At 40.5% G+C, this 22,527-nt stretch overlaps 1 protein-coding gene across 1 annotated transcript in view; it reads left to right on the forward strand.

The window, feature by feature from the left end:
* EGFLAM (EGF like, fibronectin type III and laminin G domains) overlaps positions 1-22,527 on the forward strand; it is a 117,622-nt gene that overhangs the window by 75,770 nt on the left and 19,325 nt on the right. The window contains exons 8-13 of the mRNA XM_018564600.1: positions 7,051-7,166; positions 8,251-8,626; positions 16,455-16,555; positions 18,468-18,568; positions 19,433-19,577; positions 20,642-20,831. Of these exons, the coding sequence (XP_018420102.1) occupies positions 7,051-7,166; positions 8,251-8,626; positions 16,455-16,555; positions 18,468-18,568; positions 19,433-19,577; positions 20,642-20,831 (1,029 nt within the window). The remainder of the gene's footprint in view (positions 1-7,050; positions 7,167-8,250; positions 8,627-16,454; positions 16,556-18,467; positions 18,569-19,432; positions 19,578-20,641; positions 20,832-22,527) is intronic.

Consider the following 22,527-nt stretch of genomic DNA (forward strand, 5'->3'; position numbering starts at 1 on the left):
AGAAAAGTCTGGCGCCTCCAAGAATGTAAGCCATGGGGACCAAGTAGCCGCAAACTGATGGCAGCGGTCATGTAGGGAAAATGTCTGGTCTTCCATTAGGTGAATCTCCTCCACCCTCTCGACCCACATGTCCACCGTCGGTGGCGAGGATAATTTCCAGCAAGCCGGAACACATGCTCTAGCCGCATTCACCAAGTGGATCACCCACAACTTCTTCTGATTTGATCCATTGGGAGGATAGGTGAAGAAGGCAGGCCTTGGGGTCCAATGTCAGACCGCTACCTGTGATCCTGCGAATGAGGTCGGTCACCTGCCGCAAGAAATGTCTTATTGTAGGGCACTCCCAGAATATATGAAGAAGGGTACCTGGACATGTGGCACAACGCCAACATCTGTCCGATGTTGATGGGAACATTTTGTGCAGGAGAGTCAGAACTCTATACCATCTAGTAAGCAATTTATATCCTGCTTCTTGAAATCTGTTGGAGATGTAGAACTTGTGTGCAAAATATAGTATACGTTCAACCTCCTGGGGGGTAAATACTACACCCAGGTCCCTTTCCTATTGTGGTATGAACTGTGGGGTGGGATCACGGTGAGCATAATATTTCTAAACATTGAGTCACTTCTGGGTACACAACAAGGGAGGCCTGTTTTATTTGGGAGCTGCCATATCAAAGTGATAGAGATTATTTGCAAACTTCCGTGCATCGATTCCAATAAGCATTATTTTTTTTACTTCTATAATAGAAGATTTTATTTAGTATTTTCAGCATGGGATTAACTGGTTGACATAACCCAAATAGCTGATTAGGTGTCATGAATGCCCAGTGTGTTTGCAGACGATAATGCTTTAATCACACTCACACAATATGTCACAGAGCATTCCTTGCTGAGTGTTACTAGATTAATAAATAGCCCATGATGTACAGTAGCCTTTTCCTTGTATGGTTAGATAGAGGATACTGTATTAAACTGCCATTTGCAGGCGATTGATGGCTTGTTTTTGAGCCCACGATTCACACGATTGCATCGCAGTAACATACATCACATGCTTTACCCTGCCAGAGCCCATTCAAATGATACCCTAATATATTTAGGCTGGAGGACCAAAGCTGTGAGACAAGGTTGCTAAATTTAAATTTGTTCAGTCTAGAAGTGAGGCGATTAAGAGGGAGACATGATTTTGATGTACAAATTGTTCAACACCTTCATGACCGAGGTCTTTTTTTTTCTTCATTTTTTGCACCCATGTTATCCACATTTTAGGCCTGAAAATAACTTCAAACCCCCAAACATTATATATTTTCTGAAAGCCAAGACCCTGTAGAATAAAATGTTTGCAGCTGCAAATTTTCATGTTGCTTGATATTAGCGCAACTTATTATCAAACCCAAAAAGTGAAAAATGCACTTAAGTTAAATTTAGTGACCCAAAACACAATAAAATATGCATTTTTGTTAGTAAAATATTAAAGATGAGGTTACAACGAGTAAATAGATACCCAACATGCCCATGTTAAAATGTGTGTGTGGCTGTGAAATGGCGACAGAATTCAGTACCCCAAAAAGTCAGTAGATTATGCTTTAAAAGCCCCTACAGGTCATCAGTTTTGAGATATGCATAAATATTGGACCTAGAATGATTGCTCTCACTCTGGCATGCGCAGCAAAACCCAACATGTGCATTGTTATCGTTTTCATACGTAGAAGCACCCAACGCTTTTTTACGTTATGGCGCGTGTGCTGGCGGGGGCAGGGGACTTTACGTTTTTTTTAAATAATTATTACATTTATTTCATTTAATATTATTTGTAAAAACGTATTTTTTTTTAACTTTACTTTAATTACCATTACATAGGGGGCTTACAAGCAGATTGGTGGTGACAGGTCCTCTTTAAGATGACACTGGGGGTCCGAATGACCCATAGTGTCACCTTTACACTCTAAATAAGCTATTGAAGTGCAGATTGCACTTCAATAGCTTAATGCTGGGCTTCAGGAGCCCACAATGACAGCTATGGGACCGGAAGTGATGCAAGTAACATTGTGGAACTCTCTTCCACAAGCAGTGGTATCAGCAGAGAATAATGAATCATTCAAAAATCAATTCGATACCATCTTCAGAGACCATAACATACAAGGGTACAGGTACTCTTAATGACAGAAACACACACAGACTCGTATACACACACAAAGGTTGAACTCGATGGACCTGTGTGTTTATTCAACCTCAAATACTATATTGATACAACACTAATAAATGGTTGAAATGGCACTAAAGCTGGAGCTGCTTTTTTATTCTTGGGGCCTATTCATACTTGTGTGTTGCAGTAACGTGCATTACATTAACACATAGGTAAACGTGTGTTGAGCTGCAATGCCATTCATTCTAAATGCGGTTATTCATTTTGAATGGCACCCGAGTGTATATTACAGTACAAAAACAGCATTAAAGAACCTGACAGAAGCTGCAACCTTTCCCTGATCTATAGAAAACAACATCTAAAGTTTTGACTGGGGTTCAGCTTTCAATGCTGTAATTGTGATAATTCTCCTTTAACTAAATGGCATTTCCATCTGTCTGGTACACCGAGAACGCTGAAGCTGTGCCTGCAGCGGATGCAAATAATTCCCAGATTGAAAATAAATAACACAACTTTGTACAATTGCTGTTCATGAGAACAAATATAAAGAAGGTGGAAGTGTCCTTGCTATTTCCAGATGTAATTCATTATTCAGCCGTCGACATAAAATGCATCCCAACTACAAAGACACTTTCCATTTGCGTTTGTGAAAGTGAACGGACGGACCCGCGCGGCCTCTGATTGTTTGCAAATCAGATCATACATAACTTTTCCTACATTTGCTTATGACTGTGATGAGACGCTGAGGTAAAAAAAAAAAAAGGTGATTATTGTTTAAAGTGTGATCCTAGGAGGAATGGTAACAGAGTATTTTGTTTCCCGAGAGGCTGATTTTCATTTCAAGAGAAATAGCAGATGACACTTCGGTGTTTGGGGACTGGTAAAGCTTCCCCGTGAGACTTGTTATTTCAGAGCTGCAAAAAGAAAAAAGTAAACCTCTCGGTTGTATTTTAAAAGTGCTGAAAAGTTTTTTCCAACTTTTATCCGGATCGCTGGCCTTGTGCAAGAATCAGAATTTTACATTTAGAAAAAGACGAGATTGATCATTTAAAAGGAGCACGCCACCACAAAAATCTGACAATAAGGAAATAAACCAACATTTTCCAGGCTGTCAGTATATGTGCAAAACAATCCACCCACACAAGTACAATATTCTTCTATACACTGAGTGGCCAGATTATTATGACCACCCCCATCAGTACTCCGTTGGGCCACAAGATGACTCCACGAGATGACTTGCTTGGGCCGCCTCGTGACTCCACGAGATGTTGAAAGGTGGTGCGAGGAATCTGACACTGCACTGTTGCCCTTCTGTTGTCTTGTACCAGTCTTGCCACTCTCCATTCTGCCCTAACATTGACTAGTCGCTGACGGCCACAATTCGCACGCTCAGACCCAGATTTTCGACTGACAGTCCGGTCTTTAAACACTTTAACAACAGCTGCTCTTGAACATTTAACGAATTCTGCTGTTTTGCTGATATTCGCTCCATGGCTCCGAGCGCCAACAATCATCCCACGTTCAAAGGCTGTTAAATCGCGTTGTTTACCCATATCTTCAGAAAGTGTATGAGGGAAAACGGTGCAGTAACTTTGGATACAATAGATTCATTAGTGATTTATCACACCTGAAAAAAAAAGAATCACTCTAAAAAACTCAATGCTAAAAAAAAGAGTTACCGCTAACCTAACCCTTAAATTTAACCTGTGGTTGGGCTAGTGTCATTGAAGTAGTTATATATCCTTACCAAGCAGTAAATGGGTTTTAAAACAAGCCCTTACTGACCTCTGTAGCTGCAAGCACTGTGGAGGAATTAATCCTTAAAGTAGGGCTGAAGTCAGTTTTGGATAGAGTAAAGGAAAGTTATAACCCCCATCAGATTTTGCCATTTTCCTCTCTGATTCCCAGCAAATGAGAGGAAATCCGTCAAAAATTGAGGGAAATTTGCAAAGATCAGCAGGGCCACCAGAACTAGTGTCCCCACTGGAAGAGTTTCCATCTATTTGTGTTTACAGTGATTACAGTTATCAGGACAAATAGAGAGGGTGAATGTCCCTAACAGGGACACAGGCAACAATAAAAAACTGACAGGGGTTCTCACCCTTCTCCATTCTATCCATAACTAAAAAACGTTTTTTGGCTTCAGCTGCACTTTAAATTTCACAGCGGAGACACACTAAAGCAGTGCTCAGCAGCTCAGCTCTCCCTGCTCCTTACTTCCAGGACACTCAGGAGCCTTCCAATCTTCTAACCTCTAATGGAAACACAGAGCAGGAGTTCTGGGTGGGGGCAGGGTAAGCTGAGCCGACGTAGATGACTTAAAGGAGAACTATGAGGTGAGTGAAAATCACTCATCCTCATAGTTTGAGCCAACGTGTGACAATGAAACTGTCACACGTCTGCTCAATAGATCGGGAAGTGAGCGAACACATACCGTCACTCACTTCTCGATCATCTCCCTGGAGAGAGCGGTAATAGAGTAAGGGAAGGTTACCCCTGTGGGCTTTTGTTTATCATCTGTGTCTCATTGGGGACATTGCCTTTTACTTCCTGTGGGAAAGCCACAGCATGAAGTGAGGGGAAATTCCACAAAAGAGAGGGAAATCCTTGGTGGTCAGCAGGGTCACCAGAACTAGTGGCACCATTGGAAGATTTTCCATCTATTCCGGTTCTGATGACAACCCAAAATGTGTGATTGTCTTTCATTTTCAGTGGTAAGGGTCACCAGGACAAATGGAGGGGGTGACTGTCAATTATACTTTAAGTGTTTGGCTGATGTTCAGCTTTAATAAATCAATGTGTGTCGATATCCTTTTACCATATGCAAGTGGCCATTCCCAGCACAGCCCCTGTTTTGGGGTACTAATGACCTTTCATCCAAAAAATTCCAACTGAGCCACTAACCTCCCTCTGCCCCCAAAAGGGCTATTGAAATGTTAGGTGAAATATTGCTTACCCTATACCCCTCCTGATGGTCACCCGATGCCATACTATTGTACGTTTCCTCCACCTGCTCCTTTTATGAAGTAGCTATTTAATCTGCACAAAGAGGTCAACCAGAATTCAGACTTATTACTGGAGCCGGGGGTTGTGACACCCAGAGATAATTTACAGCTGAGAAAAGATCTTCCAAGTATACAGAGACCGGTATAACCGCTCGGGGTTTTCTTTTTTGGAATGGAATTGCTATTTAATTACGTGAGTTTATTTATACTTTCGATAGAGTTCTTTATTCTAGTCCTTTCTCTAAATGGGAATGATTATTAAAATCAATTTGTAAACTGTAAATTGCACCTTCCAATTTATTTCATTGAAGAAACTTCAATAGTTTTGATTCTACCTGGAGTTTTTAGTTTGCCATTTCTCCTGCATAATGCACAGTGCAATTACACATGTTTGCAAATTAATTCCTTTAATCAGAAATCAATTTGCCCTTTCTTGGGAGCGCCGGTGCTGTACGCCGTTGGAGGAGCGTTTATTTCTTTCAATCTCTCATGAAAGGCAGCGCTGGTGAAGAGGAGGTTATAAAAAGCAGGATATAAATATAATAGGGGTGTGCACGCTGACTGCATCGATCAGCCTTGTGAAGCAATCATTATGTCCTTGCCAAGCACAAGGCCTATTATAGATGGTGTAATTGAATTCACTTTCAATGCTCATTGTATTGATTTTAAAAGATCTGCAATGCTTCTTTATCCCAATGTATTTTTGTATCTGCGCTGTATTTTTGTATTGCACCACTTGGAAAATATGTTCAGGCTCATAGAGGACAGGCTGAAATATGGTTTTGGAACCGACCTTCATTCACACTTTTTGGATTTTTAAAATGTGCCGAGGGATGTACTAGTTGAAAAATTACTTTTTCATGATCCAGCAACTCTTATCTTATTCTCACTCCTGCCATTTTCTGCAGTGCTCCTGGAAAGGTCAGGTCTTCCCCCAGATATCATCACAAGGGAACATGCCTGCTGCTTGTTTGAATTGGTTAGTAACCAACAACATGGCAGCCCCATGCATTGGTCCCAGAATGCATTGAGGCATTGAAAAGTGTGCATTAGATCAGCATTTGTCAACCTTTTTCAGTCATGGCACCGTTTAGAGATTTGCAAAATCTCGGGGCACCCCAGTCAAAAACGTAAATGTTAAAATTGAAAAAAATGGGGTGTGGCCCTTCCAAAATCCATACCAGAACCTAGATAGGGGCCTGGTATGTCTGGACCCTAGACACAAAAAACATATCTACAGCGTGTTTCCCCCGAAAATGAGACTTACCCTGAAAGTAAGACCCAGCACTATTTTTTAAGATTCCTGTAATATAAGACCTACCCCGAAAATAAGACCTAGTTTGGTGGTAGCATATGCGGGGGTACTTGAAGAGCAGAAGAGATGGTGTCAGCATGCAGGGACATACTGTATTAAGGGGATGACAGGGGTCTCCCTCCGGCCATCGCAGTGACAGGGAGCACTCCAGTACTATACTTCACCAACTGCTGTCCCCCTGAAGGCATTGCTTAATGTAATGGTACTGTACTGTAATGTGTACCGGTAAATGGTACCATACTTTACCGCACTGTCCAGTGTATGATGTCTTCACTGCTGCACCGCTGGTACCGCTGTCCCTGATGGGTTACTGTGACCAGATGCACTCCGCCTGTGAAAGTGAAAGAAAGGGATCAGCATTACCGATACTGACCATTTTGTTGCACATAAAAAAAAAATAAGACATCCCTTGAAAATAAGACCTAGCGTGTTTTGGGGCAAAGAAAATATAAGACGGTGTCTTATTTTTGGGGAAACACGGTAGTAACGTCCACTAATCATGAGATTGGAAATGGCTTCTCTTGGCTGAGAATTGTTAGTAAGATCCAACTATGTGGTAATATGTAATGTAATATGTGTTTCAGGCACAGACGAACTGGGATCTGGAGGCTACATTCACAGTTATGTCACAGAGCCTAAGATAGGTGACGACAACGGATATGACATTGATGATTCCGATTATGATATCTATATTGATGACGTAAGTGAATTTATAGTTTGTTCTGTTTTTATTATTAAAAATGTATTGAATTTGTTATTATGACGGTGTGTATGAAGAATAAACTTTTGAGTTTGAGTTGGGCCAATTATTAATCTAGTTATTCTTTAAAGACCTTAAACTGCAATATTGTGAATAAGCAGACCTTAATGTATTTGAAAACATGTTCTGATCATCATGGAAGGTATTTAATTGCAGACCTCTAGCTTCCTGTTAGTAATTACATAGCTTCTTTTTGCTAAACTAACTAAAACGTGTCAGTAGTACAGGTGCACCGAAATTACATTTATTTTTATTTATTTTATTAAATATTTTAATTTTTTTAATTTACTGTCGGGGGCTCTGGGGAAATATCAGGGGTCTAAACAGACCCCTGATATTTCTCTTTTAAAATAGAAAAAGAGGTTGAGAACACAGAGTCCTCAATCTCTTATTCTGCAGCCCTGTTATAAATAAACAGGAATCCTCTATACTGAGTGCTCCTGTTCATTCATAACTTGTGCACATAGTATGTTTACTATAACCACAATCATGAATGAACAGGAAGTGATGTAGATCATAACTGAGGATATAGTAAACATACTCTGTCCTCAATTAGTTACAAACACTCAGCAATCACTGATCACTGACTGCTTGTACCTGCTCTCCATCCTGACTTGCTGTCACAGGAGGGGAGGAGAGCTCGATCTCCTCTAACAGCTAAGTCCTCCCCCGCACCTCCGGTCTGGCCTCCTGTAACAGATGACAGCTGTCTCCGCCCACCATTGGACTTCAATGACCTGAAGTCATGAAATGGTTAAGTAATATCATGTTTTTATGTTGCCCTGGGAACATAATTGTTTTTATTCTGCATTGTAAATATTTATTGTTGTTCGATATAGAAAAAGAGGATATTTCCCCAGTGGGGTGTGCAAATGCCCAAACCATTTTCACACCCCACTGGGGAAATATCCTCTTTTTTCCCTCTTTTTCTACATTACAACCCGGGGTGTGAAACTTCCAGTACCTCTATATTCCATTCGCAACACATGTCTACTAATGTTATTTCTTGATTGTTGTTCGATAGGTGAAGCCACTTACTTCGAACAAAGAGGGCAACAAAAAGTTTGTTATCGAAACCAAAGGGACACCTGGGACATATACTAAGATAGTTCCTTTAAGAACTACCACCACTTCATCACCAGTGAAATCCGCCACTACCAGAAAGACATGGCTAACCACTCCCACAACAACAAGCACCACCCCCTTACCTGCGACCACCACAGTAAGAGCAACTGCCAAACCCACCAGGAGAGTCAGTGTGATGTCTCCTCCTCGGCTGTTTGACCTGACTTGTGAGGAAACGGTTTGCCCTTTGGACAGCTTCTGCCTTAATGACTATGATCGCGGAGGCTCACGGTGCCACTGTAATCTTGGAAAAGGAGGGGAGACTTGTGAGGAGGGTAAGTTTGGTTTTATCACTTTTAGTTGGCAAAACCTATAAAAAGAACGGATACATTTTAGCTGGAGTTTGGCTTCAATTCACATGACCATCTTATACTTTGTCCCAGCCCTGGTCACTATCACTTTTAGAAGGCACCTTAGTCTGATTGTAATTATGGTAAAATGATAACTAAAGGCATAGGGAAAAATATTTCATATAATAAATACTATTCTACTATGTGTTATCCACATTCATTTATCAGAAATAAATATTTCTCACGATAATGGTCTTTGATGAGCCATAGCAGACTAGTGACATCATTTTAAAACCCTGCAGGATCTCTTTACTAAGGTACAAATACTATAAAGAAAATGTGATTCAAACACATATCAAGCATCAGATGTCATCATGACGAGGAAGGCAAGTTAGAGACTGCAATACAAGTGACTAATAATCAGAGTTTTTATAGCAACTCAATATGTGAAAGTGAAGAATCCGTTGGACAGTCATATATCCTGCAAAACTACCAGTCCCATGAGAACATGAACACAGATGGTCATCTGCCGACTACTGGCAGGCACATCTCATCCCAGCCATCATATTCTGCACTTTATGTCTTTATGAGTATAATAAGGTTTTAGTAAATAAGGCTAATCTAAACCAAAACCTTCTACAGTTTCTAATGGCAGAGCTACAGTATGTGAATCACTAAATATAACATATTAGAGTGGTTCACTTATGTGGCAACCGACCCCACCCATTGAATAAAAAAAAGATCAGCGAAAGCAATTAGAAAACAAAACACTAAAAGATAAAAGGTAACAATAATTAGCTTACACTCTAGCATGCTCACCTGTGCAAGGGTCATGTGACTGGGTCTTCTAGTGGGATTTGGGCTGAGGATCCCAAATCATGCACAGTGCTTCATCAGCTTCTCCGATTTGGGTCCTGAGCTTTCCCACGGTGAGGCCTATTGGCATAATTGGAAGCAGGGTGAAAGGTAAGTGTTTTTGCTCTATCTGTGCGGTTCTGGAGGCACGGTTGTCCATGGGGCATAAAGGAATCATTTGGATAGCTCTGCCCACTAACGTGAAGTGATGAATGAGCCCCTTTTTGGCATATCTGTCCTAACAAGCCTTCACTATGCTATGCACTGATATGATGGAGGGCTTTTTGGTTCCTTTAGTCCCATCTGACCAGAACCTCCTGGGCTATGCTTTTAAATTTTTATTTAAATTCTTTTTTTACTGCTTTTAATTAACATTTTTATTGGGGGCTGGGTGCAATGTAAGTGGACCTTGCATGGACCTAGCTTACCAAGCCGAGATGGCTGCCAATGTGCAATAGCTGATATCCTAGATCAGACACTCAGAATAATTTGTTGTCTTGGCTTGTCTTGTATGGTTTCTTTTGGGAACCATACATTACCTGTTCCTACCCCCGTCACTGTATCATTAGAAATGCTACAGTTGGTTGATGGTTGCAAAGCTTCTCAAGCTGAAATAGCTACCCATAATGCAATAGCTGATCTCTTAGATCAGACTCCCGGAGTAATTTGTTGTCTTTGCCCTCATATGGTTCCTTGCGGGGACCATGCATATCCTTATTAGGAAAGCTTCCATTGGTTCATGGCCACAAAGCTTCTCAAGACAATGGCTACCCACGTGCAATAGTAGATCTCCTAGATCAGATATCCAGAATAATTTGTTGTGTTGGTCCTCCCATGGTTTCTTGTTGGAACCATGGATTACCTCTTCCCACCCCATCATTGTATCCTTATTAGGAAGACTATCATTGGCACATTCAGAGTTTCTAAGATTTGATACCCTGAAGAAGAGAAACCACACAAGGCTCAAAGTCTCCTTAATTATTCCACATTTGTTTGGGAATTTTTCACAGAAAAGGATGTTTTTGTAAAATTGTCAGGGCTGTTCAGATTTGTTTAGAGGCAAATAGCCCATAACAGACTTTTTGTTAACTTGTGCTGAACTTGAGGGGCATGTCAACCTTCAGTAAAATGCACTTTTTACCACATGAAAATGCATTTTATTCATCTCTATGTGGTTTGTTACTATCACATCTGATTTTTTTCAAAATAGGACAAGTTTAGTTTTTGTGTTTTTCGCACATCAAACCCACTCTTTTTTTGTATAGGAAAAGTCTGAAATGCTCAACTTGGATCTGAATAATAAATAAGAAAAAAAAAGAAAGAAAAGGAGGAAAACTTGCATACTGGGCCAGATTTATTGATTTGCAGTATAAAAGACCCTAAAAATGTTGATGTTTAGCAGAATCTACATGTATGTATCCAAAGGTACATGCACAAAGCTAGCGATACCTTCCGTAGTAATCCAGAAGCATCAAAAACACCCCCCCTCTTTTATTCCCACCTTACCATTGATCCTTCAATGTGATGGGCCTCCCTGCTGACCACTAGTAAGGAGCAGGATGTAATAGGCTGAAGTTGCAGCTTCCAAGCAGAAGTTAGTTTTTGCCTAAAGGAGCACTCCAAGTGCCTGCATTTATATCTTGCTTGCAGTTTACATTCCTAAGCCTCAGTACAAATTCACCTTAAAACTCTCCAGTATCAGTTTTTTTTTTTTTTTTCCATTTTACCTTCTATCATACATTTTGTACCATAAATACAATTAAAGGGTAAGCACACCCAAAACTGGTATTGGAGTTTTTGAGCTGCTGGAGGTAAACCATCTGACAGTTTCCTATATTTTCTGTGGCTGTATTGGTGTACACCTGCCTTGGCCGCTATGAGGGGTTCCCATTCTCCCTGCTGTTTTTCTTTTATTATGCAGAATGTAAGAGGAGCAACTGGGAACTCACAAAGGTGGTCAAAAACACCCAAAACTCCCAGGTAGACATGAATAGATTGAGAACTATTGCAGGGGGATCTTTCTGTTTGACTGTCCAAGACATGTAAGAGGTCAGGAGCCCAGTCAACATCACCTATAGGTATAGTATCATTTTAAGGTGCACTGTTGCCTTAAAATAATATATAAAGATATAAATAAATGAAATTAACAATATATTTTTTATAGTCTTGTTTTTTTTTTTTATATAACATAATTGTTTTGGTAGTGGGGAAAGAATAGACATGTAAAAGCACTTAATAAAATAGTTTTACCATCAGCTGGAGTGGCTCAAATAGCTTAGATGAAAAACAAGTCAAAATCACAATCCTTTTATAGATGGATTTTGGCAAACATTCGGGAAATAAAAAAAAAACAAAGGCCACAGAAAGTAACATTGAAGGTAAAGTAAACAGTAAAGGTAAAGCTGACCATAAACTGCTTGAATTTTGTCTGACTCCTGCTGAATAAGCCAAAAATGGTTGATTTTTTTAATTCAACCTGCTCAAAGTTTTGTAAAACATCAATAGACAAGATAATGTGATAATGAGTTCTGTTTCAGTATTTTCATTTTATTTTCAAGTAGAGTAGAACAAAGGTGTCACCTATGCAGGAGTCGATCAAAACATTCAAAAATAAAGCAAAGCATAGTGGGGCATATAGAATAGTGGGTAGCCAACAGTAGATTGTCAGGATACATATAAGAAATATTAGATGTATCCAGGAGTCCTACACTCTATAACCCATATTCAAATGTGGGTATAGAAGCCAATGCTGGTAAGCAAGGAGAAGGGACGAGGAGAAATAAGGGGGGGGGAGTGGCTTTAAGGGGAAATGGGAAAGAAAAGGGAAACAAGCAGAGGCGGGGGCATTGAGGAAAGAAAAGAGGGGATCCAGTGGCCACCAAGGGCTCAGAACCAAAGGTAAGGGCCCAAAATAGGATGGTGTAAAGGAGTTATCTCTGGAACTTTTTGAATTATAATATGGAACAGGGTTTGGATAAGGGCAAAGATTTTAGACCAGGATGATAACAATTTTGGACAAGGCTACCATGTATGGAGAACATTGCCTTCATAACCACATCCCCAAAAGTATCTATTGCTATAGGATGGAACAGCTTTTGTAATCTGAGTCGGTACCCATTACCACCTAAAAATTACCTTGTAAGCAGATTCCAGTATGGTTGTGTTAATTGATCATTTGGCTATCCAAGACCAGATTTTATTCCAATCCTTGGGAAGGGGGAAATAGTGGGGGTGTTAAATGTTGTTCCCATATCCTAACATACTGTATGTGTAAGAAGTATATGGGGTGCAAGTATTTAGAACTCAATATCAAGTTGATTTAAGCCAAGGGGAACCTGATCCATAACAGCAGATCTGTTTAAAGACCGAGTAAGTGTAAGAGAAATGCAAGTTCCAGGAAAGAGAGGCGATAAAGTATTTAATATGGAGATATCTACAGTACTCTATCTGGGGAGTTTCAAAGTGCTCCTGGTAGTTGGAATATGATGGAAAGTGCCACATGCCTGAAAATCGCGAACATTGGAAAAATCATGTGAGGTCCAACAGAGGAAAGTCCTAGGGGGTAGATTATTATCTCTTGGCAATAAGGGTGACATAAATCCTTCTTCAGCCACCTCACACCCTCCTCCCTTCCTAAGATACATGCCTCCCCAGTCACCTCACTATATCCCCCACCCATTTTCCCCCGTGGCCTGCATCACTCAACGGTCATTTTACTTCTCCCAGCCCCCCGCTGACATATACATTTTTCCCTGGTCACTTTGCCCCCCAAATGACATTTGTCCTTTCCCAGCCACCTTGCCTCCTCCCCTTTTCTGCTGACATGCATCTCTACCTGACTCCCCCCCAGGTTACATCCTTCCCTGGCCACCTCATACCCTCTCCGTTCCCTGCATGCATTCCATCCAGCCACCTCACCTGCATTCACCACCCAATCACAATCCAATGCTACCCTAATCACAGCTGACTTCACTCTGCAAAGCTCCATTCATTCCTCCAATAACAACTCTCAACTTCTGTACATCAACCTTTATTAAACTCTTTCTAACCAAACACCTCTCCTCCGGAGTCTTCAAAAACTATCCTTTTTTCCTTTAAGCCCCTGGCCTGCTCCGCAATAGGCACACTTTTCCTAGTCTGGTTAATAGTTTACCTAAACCTTACCAGCCTTCATATACTGTATGTGTTGTCTAATCTGCTACTCACTGTATGTATGTCTAGATTGGCATCCCACCAGAAGTGTATACCTAAGATCATCCTTGAGGTGGTATAAGCTTCTACCCAGACTCAGTCATAAAACCATCATAAGCTTCTACCCAGACTCAGTCAGGCCACCATCATAAGCTTCTACCCAGACTCAGTCAGACCACCATCATAAGCTTCTACTCAGACTCAAGTCAGACCATCATCATAAGCTTCTACCCAGACTCAGTCAGACCATTATCATATGCTTCTACCAAGACTAAGTTAGACCACTATCATATCTGCTACTCAGACTCAGTCAGACTACCATCATAAGCTTCTACCCAGACTCAGTCAGACCACCATCATAAGCTTCTACCGGGACTCAAGTCAGACCACCATCATAAGCTTCTACCCAGACTCAGACCACCATGATAAGCTTCTACCCAGACTCAGTCAGACCACCATCATAAGTTTCTACCCAGACTCAGTCAGACCACCATCATAAGCTTCTACCCAGACTCAGTCAGACCACCATTGTAAGCTTCTACTCAGACTCAAGTCAGATCACCATCATAAATTAGCAATTGTGGCAGAACATAAACATTAGTGTTCTTTTCACCTTAAAAGAAGTAGCCAGGCACACAAATATGGACTGACGCACTTACAATTCCAAAGCGCCTTTTAAAATTCAGTCCATCAGTGCGTCACTGAATTCTCCTAGCTCGTGTGTCATGTGCACATAAACTAGTCAATGTCTTCTAACACAGAACTGGCTGGACAGAGAAAACACACAACTGACCTTCCCTATGGCGTTTTCTGTGCACTCTGATCAATGCTCATTGTGTTATTACAGCTTGGCATATATTACATAGGTTTTTATGACGTTCACATGTAAACTCAGAAAAAGATTTAGGAACTTACAAGAGCTAAATAGAAGCTCTGGTCCTGGTCAGGCCACCATCATATGATCATGTGCACTTTAAAGACAAGGCAAACAAAAAAAAAATCATATTTTGGTTTGTCCAAAGATGGCAAGGTACGATAAAAGATTATAAAAATTAAAGCGGACTCTTCACAAGTCTACATAAATAAATTCCTGACGTGTCACAATATACAGCAACAGTATCATTTCTCAAAAAAGCTTCACCTTTCATCATTAGAAGCCATCCTGAAGTTCCATTCAGTGACTTTGACTAGGCTGCAGTCTGCTGCAGGCAGGATGAAGCACATCCTCAGTCTCCTATCCATCAGAGTGCAACAATGTAACTTTCTAGCAATCTGTATCAGACATTTGTGAGCACAGCCAAGAGTTGGACAGAAACCAATATTTACATGATTGTGTCATCTCTGAACTGGATCTCCAGGAAGTAAATGGTGACCTGGCATAATGCCTAAACAATTATGGCACCATTTAAGTTCTTTCAGTCATGAAGGCTCAGCATCACATGTGGGAAATACCTAGGGTGGTCTGCACACAAACGCAACCAGCCTAGGAATGCCCACACTTTCAGACTGGTGTCCACCCATCAAGGTCTTTTGATAGTTGTTTAACTCCTCCCAAGAGCCAGCTCACTGCTTGCATCGTGGCTTTGGGCTCCTGAGAGGAGTACTAAGGTTCTGTGATGTTTTCAGGAAGCTATGCACAGCACCCTGCCGGCCCCTCCCATCAGACATGATCTGCTTGCATTGCTAAAAAGCACAGATACCCAGTGATGACATCACTGAATAAAAAAAAACAACAAGTTTTATTCAAAAAATTTCATTCTATGTCATTAGATGGAATAGGTGGAACCAGGGAAGTCAAAATATAAGGACATAAAACTTCAGCTTTAAGCAGCTGCTTCTAGTGTTCTAGTGTCTGTTATTGTTCAAAACCAAATATTCCAATGTACAGAGCCCCAATGTAGGGGGGTCCCCATTGAGACCCCCTACATTGTTAATACTCTTTTAAATATGAAATAATACTCTTTTAAATATGAAATAAAATATTCAGTTGGCTGGTGTGGTGCTCCACTTCTCTTTCTCTTCTATTCTCTCCTCTCTTTTCTCTTCTCTTCTCCTTTTCTTCTTCTCTCTTCTCTTATTCTCTTCTCTTATTCTCTTCTCTCTTCTCTTATTATCTTCTCTCTTCTCTTCTCTTATTCTCTTCTCCTTTTCTTCTTCTCTCTTCTCTTATTCTCTTCTCTCTTCTCTTATTCTCTTCTCCTTTTCTTCTTCTCTCTTCTCTTATTCTCTTCTCTCTTCTCTTCTCCTTTTTCTTCTTCTCTCTTTTATTCTCTTATCTATTATCTTCGTCTCTCTTTTCTTTTCTCTTCTCCCTTTTCGTCTTCTCTTATTCTCTTCTCTTTTCTCTTCTCTTGTCTACTCTTCTCTTTTCTCTTCTTCTCTTCTCTTCTTTCTTCTCTTCTCTCTTCTATTTTCTTCTCTCTTCTCTTTTCTTCTCTTGTCTACTCTTCTCTTCTCTTTTCTCTTCTCTATTCTCTTCTCTTTTTTCTTATCTTCTCATCTCTTCTCTCTCCTCTTCTCTATTCTCTTCTTTCTTCTCTTTTCTCTTCTCTTCTCTCTTATCTTATCTTTTATCATCTTCTATTCTTATCTCTTGTCTACTCTTCTCTCTTCTCTTTTATCTTCTTCTCTTCTCTCTTTTCTTATCTCTTCTCTTCTCCTTTCCTCTCCTTTCTTCTCTTCTCATAATTCTGAGTACTTGTTTGGATCAGTTTTAATATTTTTTAGACTTTTGCATTATTTCTAACTGAACTTTTTTCTTTTTTAGATATTAACGTACAATATCCTCAATTTTATGGCCACTCCTACATGACCTTTGAACCGCTGAAGAATTCATACCAAACATTTCAGATTACTGTGGAATTCAGGGTGAGTGGTTTGATGTCTGATAATATTTCATTAATATTTATTACATAGTAAGATAAAGTCTCTACTTTTAAGGTGTAGGTCAAAGCATGTATGCTCGGGCTGGTCTGGGTGGCCAGTTTCCAGGGTGGCCATGTACATTTAAAGGAAACCTGTCATGAGGGAAAATGCAATGTGTATGGCTGTTTTGTTGATCTTCCCCCAGTGCTTTGAGTCACTGACCTAGAATTATTATGGAGAGTTGGAGTTTTGACTTCACGTGCTGCATTCTTGTTCTTATCCAGTGTGATTGATTTAGCAAAAACAGATAGGCTGTTCACTTTGCCAGGGAATTTTCTTTTATCTTAGTGAATAGGGTAAAATTCATTATGTAAAGAATACCCAATCACTTGCATGGAAATGTTAAAATACAGTAGTTTTCCCTGCACATGATTGGATGATGGAAGTCAGCAGAGCTTCACCTCAATCATTAAAGTAGAGCTAAAGCCAAATTTTTTTTAAACTTTTGGATAGAGTAGTTTTTGGTCATTTGTCTCCAATTGGGGAGATTTTCCTTCACTTACGGTCTCATAGGCACATTAGGAAAAGAGAGGAAATCCCTGATGGGCAGCAGGCTCTAGTGTCCACATTGGAAGATTTGCCATCTTTTCCTGTTCTGATGACAACACAAAATTTGGGTATTTCTTTCACTTTCAGTTATAACGGTCACCAGGACAAAAAGGGGGGGGGGGGTTACTCTCGCTAACGGGGACACAGACAACAATAAAAACCTGACAGGCTTGCAATCCATCTCCACTCTATCCAGGTGCATTTTAACCTAAGGGAAGATTACTTTGCAAAGTAAACAACCTATTTACCTTCAGTAAATCAAACCCAGTGAGGTTAGAGACAGCAAGGCAACTAGCATTTTCAAAAGGGGGTCAGGTTATTACATATCTCTTCCCAGTTCTCCATAGAATCATCTTAATTGATCTGGCAGTTCTACTTTTCGGGGGTGATAAACACCCAAGTATGAGATCCCAGCACTCAGGCTGGTTCAGCACGTAAGGTCATAGTAGTCTTACATTTGCTAATAAAATGCTAACAGAAATCTATTTTTTTTTGTTTGCAAAACTTTTCAGTTATATGGTGTTCATTAAGCAGGATTTAAAAAGTGGGGGTACGGGAGAAAGAAGAGCAGACAAGACTGCAATGGTGTAGTTCTTCAAATAAGGATGGTGTACAAAATTTAGACTTACTTTTGGAGAGGTTGTTAGAAACCTGGAGGAATCTGCAACCGAGAAGGTCTGTCTTAACCGAGACATTAGGCAGGAACCAGTCACGTTCTATGCTGCGAGGTAAAGTCCAAGATCTGGTGACGCTCTATGATAGGGCTCTGGTCGGTGTGCTAGATAATGTGGTTTGGTATTCCTTGAAAAGGAGACGTAGGGGAGACATTCATACCTAGGCAATTTGAAGTGTGTTTCCAGAACTTTTTCAGAGTTTGACACTCAGATTTCCGTGTTATCATATTGCACTCATTCATATGTGAGCAACGTATTGCTGCTCAACAGAAGGTACAGAAGCTTCTCTGGGACGTGTTGCATGAACGTGTGTTGTACGTGTAATTTTGCACCTAATAGGCTTCTCCTCCTACTACCTAGCTTTTCACTGGCTAAAACAAAGATGCTCAAGCCTGAAAATTTGTGTTCAAATGGGAACAAAATGGCGCATGAAAAATGGGCAAAGATGCCAACGCTCAACTGTAAATGGGGGCTTAGCGAACCCATATTTTGAATCATTATTGCAGGATGTTGTGTTCACTGTTTCTCAAAGACTTTATTCTGCATGCGCTGTTATTTTATATTGTCTATTTTTATATTTTTCTTGTCTATTTATTTTGTTATATGTTTGACAATTCTGTGTTTGGTGTTAGGCTCAAGGTGATGATGGCTTACTGCTCTACTGTGGTGAAAATGAATATGGCCGCGGAGACTTCATGTCAGTGGCCATAATTCGCAGGAGTGTACAATTCCGGTAAGTTCTATGCAATCCTACCATCCACTCCACTCCCACCAACTCTGCACTGACCACCTTCTGGGGTGCATAGAGTCAGGAGTCTTTAGGTGGACTATGAACTATAATAAGCAGTTTAAAACAAAGGAAGTCCACAGGTCAGCCTTTTTCAGCCTTTTGAACACAGAGGAACACGCTCAACCTCCAAGCCACGTTCAGGGCAACGAGAACATGCTGGTTCTTGGAGGGGCTTCTATCAGCCCATACACATATTGAAGCAAGGAAGTCTAGGCAAAGGTCTTTAAACATAAGCTTTGTTCCCAGCCCTTACTCATAGCTAGCTGTAGGGAGGAAGTACGGAGGCTACTATTGGTGAACTCTCCTAAAAAATACCAGTTCCTTGACTGTCACGAAGTGTCATGGGATTGGAATACGCATGCAGATCAGGAGTTCTGGCATAAAGCTGATAGTCATGGTATGTTGCTTACTTAAGGAGGGTTTCTCAGAGTTTAGAAGCCAAAGAAAGCCAATTAGCTAGCATTTTCAAAAGCCAACAATGTGAGCATCTGTATTTCTCAGGTTTACTTTGATGGAATTAAAGTCTATATACCCAGCCAAGATTTTATTTTTACCTGTGGATAGAGTAGGGTAGGGTTAGAACCCCTGTTGGGTTTTACTGATATCTGGGGCTCTGTTAGAGAGCTATTCAGGACAGGAATTGGGGGACAGGAGGTCAGGGGGGATATCTTTCATAGAGCCCCAGATAGCAGCAAGAGCCAAACAAGAGCTTTAATCTTTTCCAGTCTACGTAGGCTTACAGTTTAGGTCAGTGCAGGAACTCCATCAACTATCTATCTATTGCATATTTTCTTTTTTTTTCTTCAGCTATAATTGTGGTACTGGGACTGCTATTATTACAAGTGACAGCAAAATCAAACCAGGTACCTGGCATGTTGTGACAGTGTACAGAGAAGGTCTGAACGGGTGGATTAAGCTTGATAACAGCACTCCCGTGTCCGGGAAATCTCCGGTAAGACACATAACATCACAACACCACCAGTGACAACAAATAGATGGCTGTGGGGGATATACAGTATTTGATAAGCCATGTTTTTTTGATAAGCCATAAAAAATTTTTTACAAAACTCATGTAATACTTAAACTGTATGGTATGTGGACTTTCCTCCAAATTATTGAGTTCCAGTCAAGAGTACTGGTAATGCTACAGCATACAAAGGCATTTTAGACAATTGTGAGCTTCCAACATTGTGGTAACAGTTTGGAGAAGGCCTTTTTTTGTTCCAGGAACAATGTCCCCCTGTACACAAGCCAGAACCATAGAGACATGGCTCGATGGGTTTGGTGTGGAGGAACTCGAGTGGCCTGCACAGGGCCCTGACCTTAACCTTACTGAACACCTTTGGGATAAATTACACACTGTTACAATATCAGTACTTGACCTCACACACAATTCCCCCCCTGAAAAAATACAAATTTCTACACATTCCAAAATTTTGTGGAAACCCTTCCCAGAAGAATGGAGGCTGCAATTATAGCTGCAAAGAGGTGGGGTCTATATCAATGCATATGGTTTTGCTATGGGATTTCCAACAAGCTCATATACTGCAGGCGTGATGGTCAGGTATCAACACACATTTGTGCATATAGTGTATTTTCCATTATTTCAAATATCTTACCCTGCTTTTTTTTTTTTTGGCTATTATAATGGTGGGTACTTGGAGCGTGCCATTAGATATAAATTAAAATGTAAACTATTTCTAATATAAATCAGCATCACACAGAACTTCAGAAAATACTATACACTACACTGTATCTACAAGGGCATGTCTATATGCACAGTTCAGCACCTGTTCACATGTGACACACAGGATTCAAATGTATACTTTGTGTTCCCCTACTGCAGGGCTAGTTGCCTTGCCCTGATCCCCTCCTATCCCAATTTACTGACTTGCCTTATTTTCGGCATAACGGCATAAAGAATGCTGGGGCTCAAGGATGTTTTCAATTAAGCATATTGTGTAATAATGAGTTTACTTTACTGGAGGTTGCACTATGTTTGTCTTTTTCCGCCAGGGTCAGTACAGTAAGATCACCTTTCGAACTCCCTTATACCTGGGTGGGGCACCAAGTTCTTACTGGCTGGTGAAGTCATCAGGGACCAACCGGGGATTTAAAGGCTGCATCCAGTCCCTGTCTGTAAATGGAAGAAACATTGACATGAGACAGTGGCCACTCGGAAAGGCACTCAGCGGGGCTGATGTTGGTAAATAAATTGTATTAATATATCTTTTTACTTAGAGGGTGACCAAATCTCAGGTCTTAGTATTTCCACTTTTGCAGGTAAATGGGGATAATGCCTATTTTAGATTTGTTACATGTTCCCTTCCACATACCTGAATATGTTTAATATACTGTACTGTGCTGGCAGATCTCATTATTAGTTGTAAACTAGATTTGAACACTGTCCTAAAAAGATGGTTACAGATCTAGAACATTCTATGTTAATGAGGGGGAGCTCAGTCTTCTCCTAGACTCATTATAGGGACAGCCAGAGTTTCCTGTCATTTGAATATTGAAAGAGAAGCCTGCAAAGGCTACAGCTACACAGACACATCTAAAACGTAAAAAATACACTACCTGTCCAAAAAAAACTCACCACCTGGATATTATAGAGAGCAATATACCATTGGCTATAGAGGACTACAAATCCCAGAAATACATTATACACTCAATGTATAATGTATTGCTGGAATTTGTTGTATCCCTATATAGCTGGTGGTATTCTGCATTGCGCTGTATAGGGGACTACAAAACCCAGCAATAATACATTATACAGCGCAATGCAGAATTCCACCAGCTATAATGTACTATTGCTGGGATTTGTAGTCCTCTATAGCTGATGCTGTTCTGCATTGCTGTATAATGGTATTGCTGGGAATTGTAGTTCTCTATAGCTGTTGGTAGTCATTATTTTTGGGATTTATAGTCCTCTATAGCTGATGGTATTCTGCATTGTTGTGTAATGTATTGCTTGGAATTGTAGTTCTCTATAGCCAATGCCATTCTGCAATGCTGTACAATGTATTTCTGAGTTAGTGGCAGAACTACCAGGTCGCAGCAGTCATGCACACGCACAGCCCTGACGAGGCATCTCTCCACTACCAGTGTGCTTTATATTTCCTAAACCGATAAATACATTCACACTACTGTTACATGGATGGCACAAGTGGCAGACAGGGGCGGGGAGAAGGTGGGGAAGAGGGAGAGAGGGGCCAAGTTGCTGCACCATGGGCCTCTGGGTTGTACTTGCCCCCTGGGCTAAAAGTTGCCAGTCAGCCCCTGCCACCTGGATTTAGCTAAGCATAAGTCAGAGCCTTCCAATGGATTATGGTCTAGGTTCAGCCATCAATGGATTTTTTCTTCCCTGATGGCACATTGGTCATATTCCAAGATGAGAATTTTAGGATTGATCGGGTTCAAATTGTGAAAGAGTAGTTCAGGGAGCATGAGGCATTATTGTCACACATGGATTGGACACCACAGAGTCCAGACATTAACCCCATTGAGAATCTTTGGGAGGTCCTGGAGAAGACTTTACGCAGAGGTCCGACTCTCCCATCATCACTACAAGATCTTGGTGAAAAATGAATACAACTCTGGATGGAAATAAATATTGTGATATTGCATAAGATTATCAAAATTATTCCAATGCAAATGCGCGCCGTAATGAAAGCTAAAGGCTGTCCAATGAAATAGAGTGCGTGACTTTTTTTTGGGAAAATGGAGTGTATTTTTTAATAAATTATTCATATATGCTATGTGACTAGGAGCACGTAACAAACATATAGTGGAGTTTGTTTTCAAATTTGACTGCATAAGTGAAAATGCATTTTAAGAAATGGGGATTTATAAGCTAAACTTTATAAGCTAACTATTCTGTTTGTCTATTAAAAAATATA

This window comes from Nanorana parkeri, unplaced genomic scaffold (genome assembly GCF_000935625.1).
Source record: "Nanorana parkeri isolate BGI_ZX_2015 unplaced genomic scaffold, ASM93562v1 scaffold764, whole genome shotgun sequence".
In the NCBI taxonomy this organism is placed as follows: Eukaryota; Metazoa; Chordata; class Amphibia; order Anura; family Dicroglossidae; genus Nanorana; species Nanorana parkeri.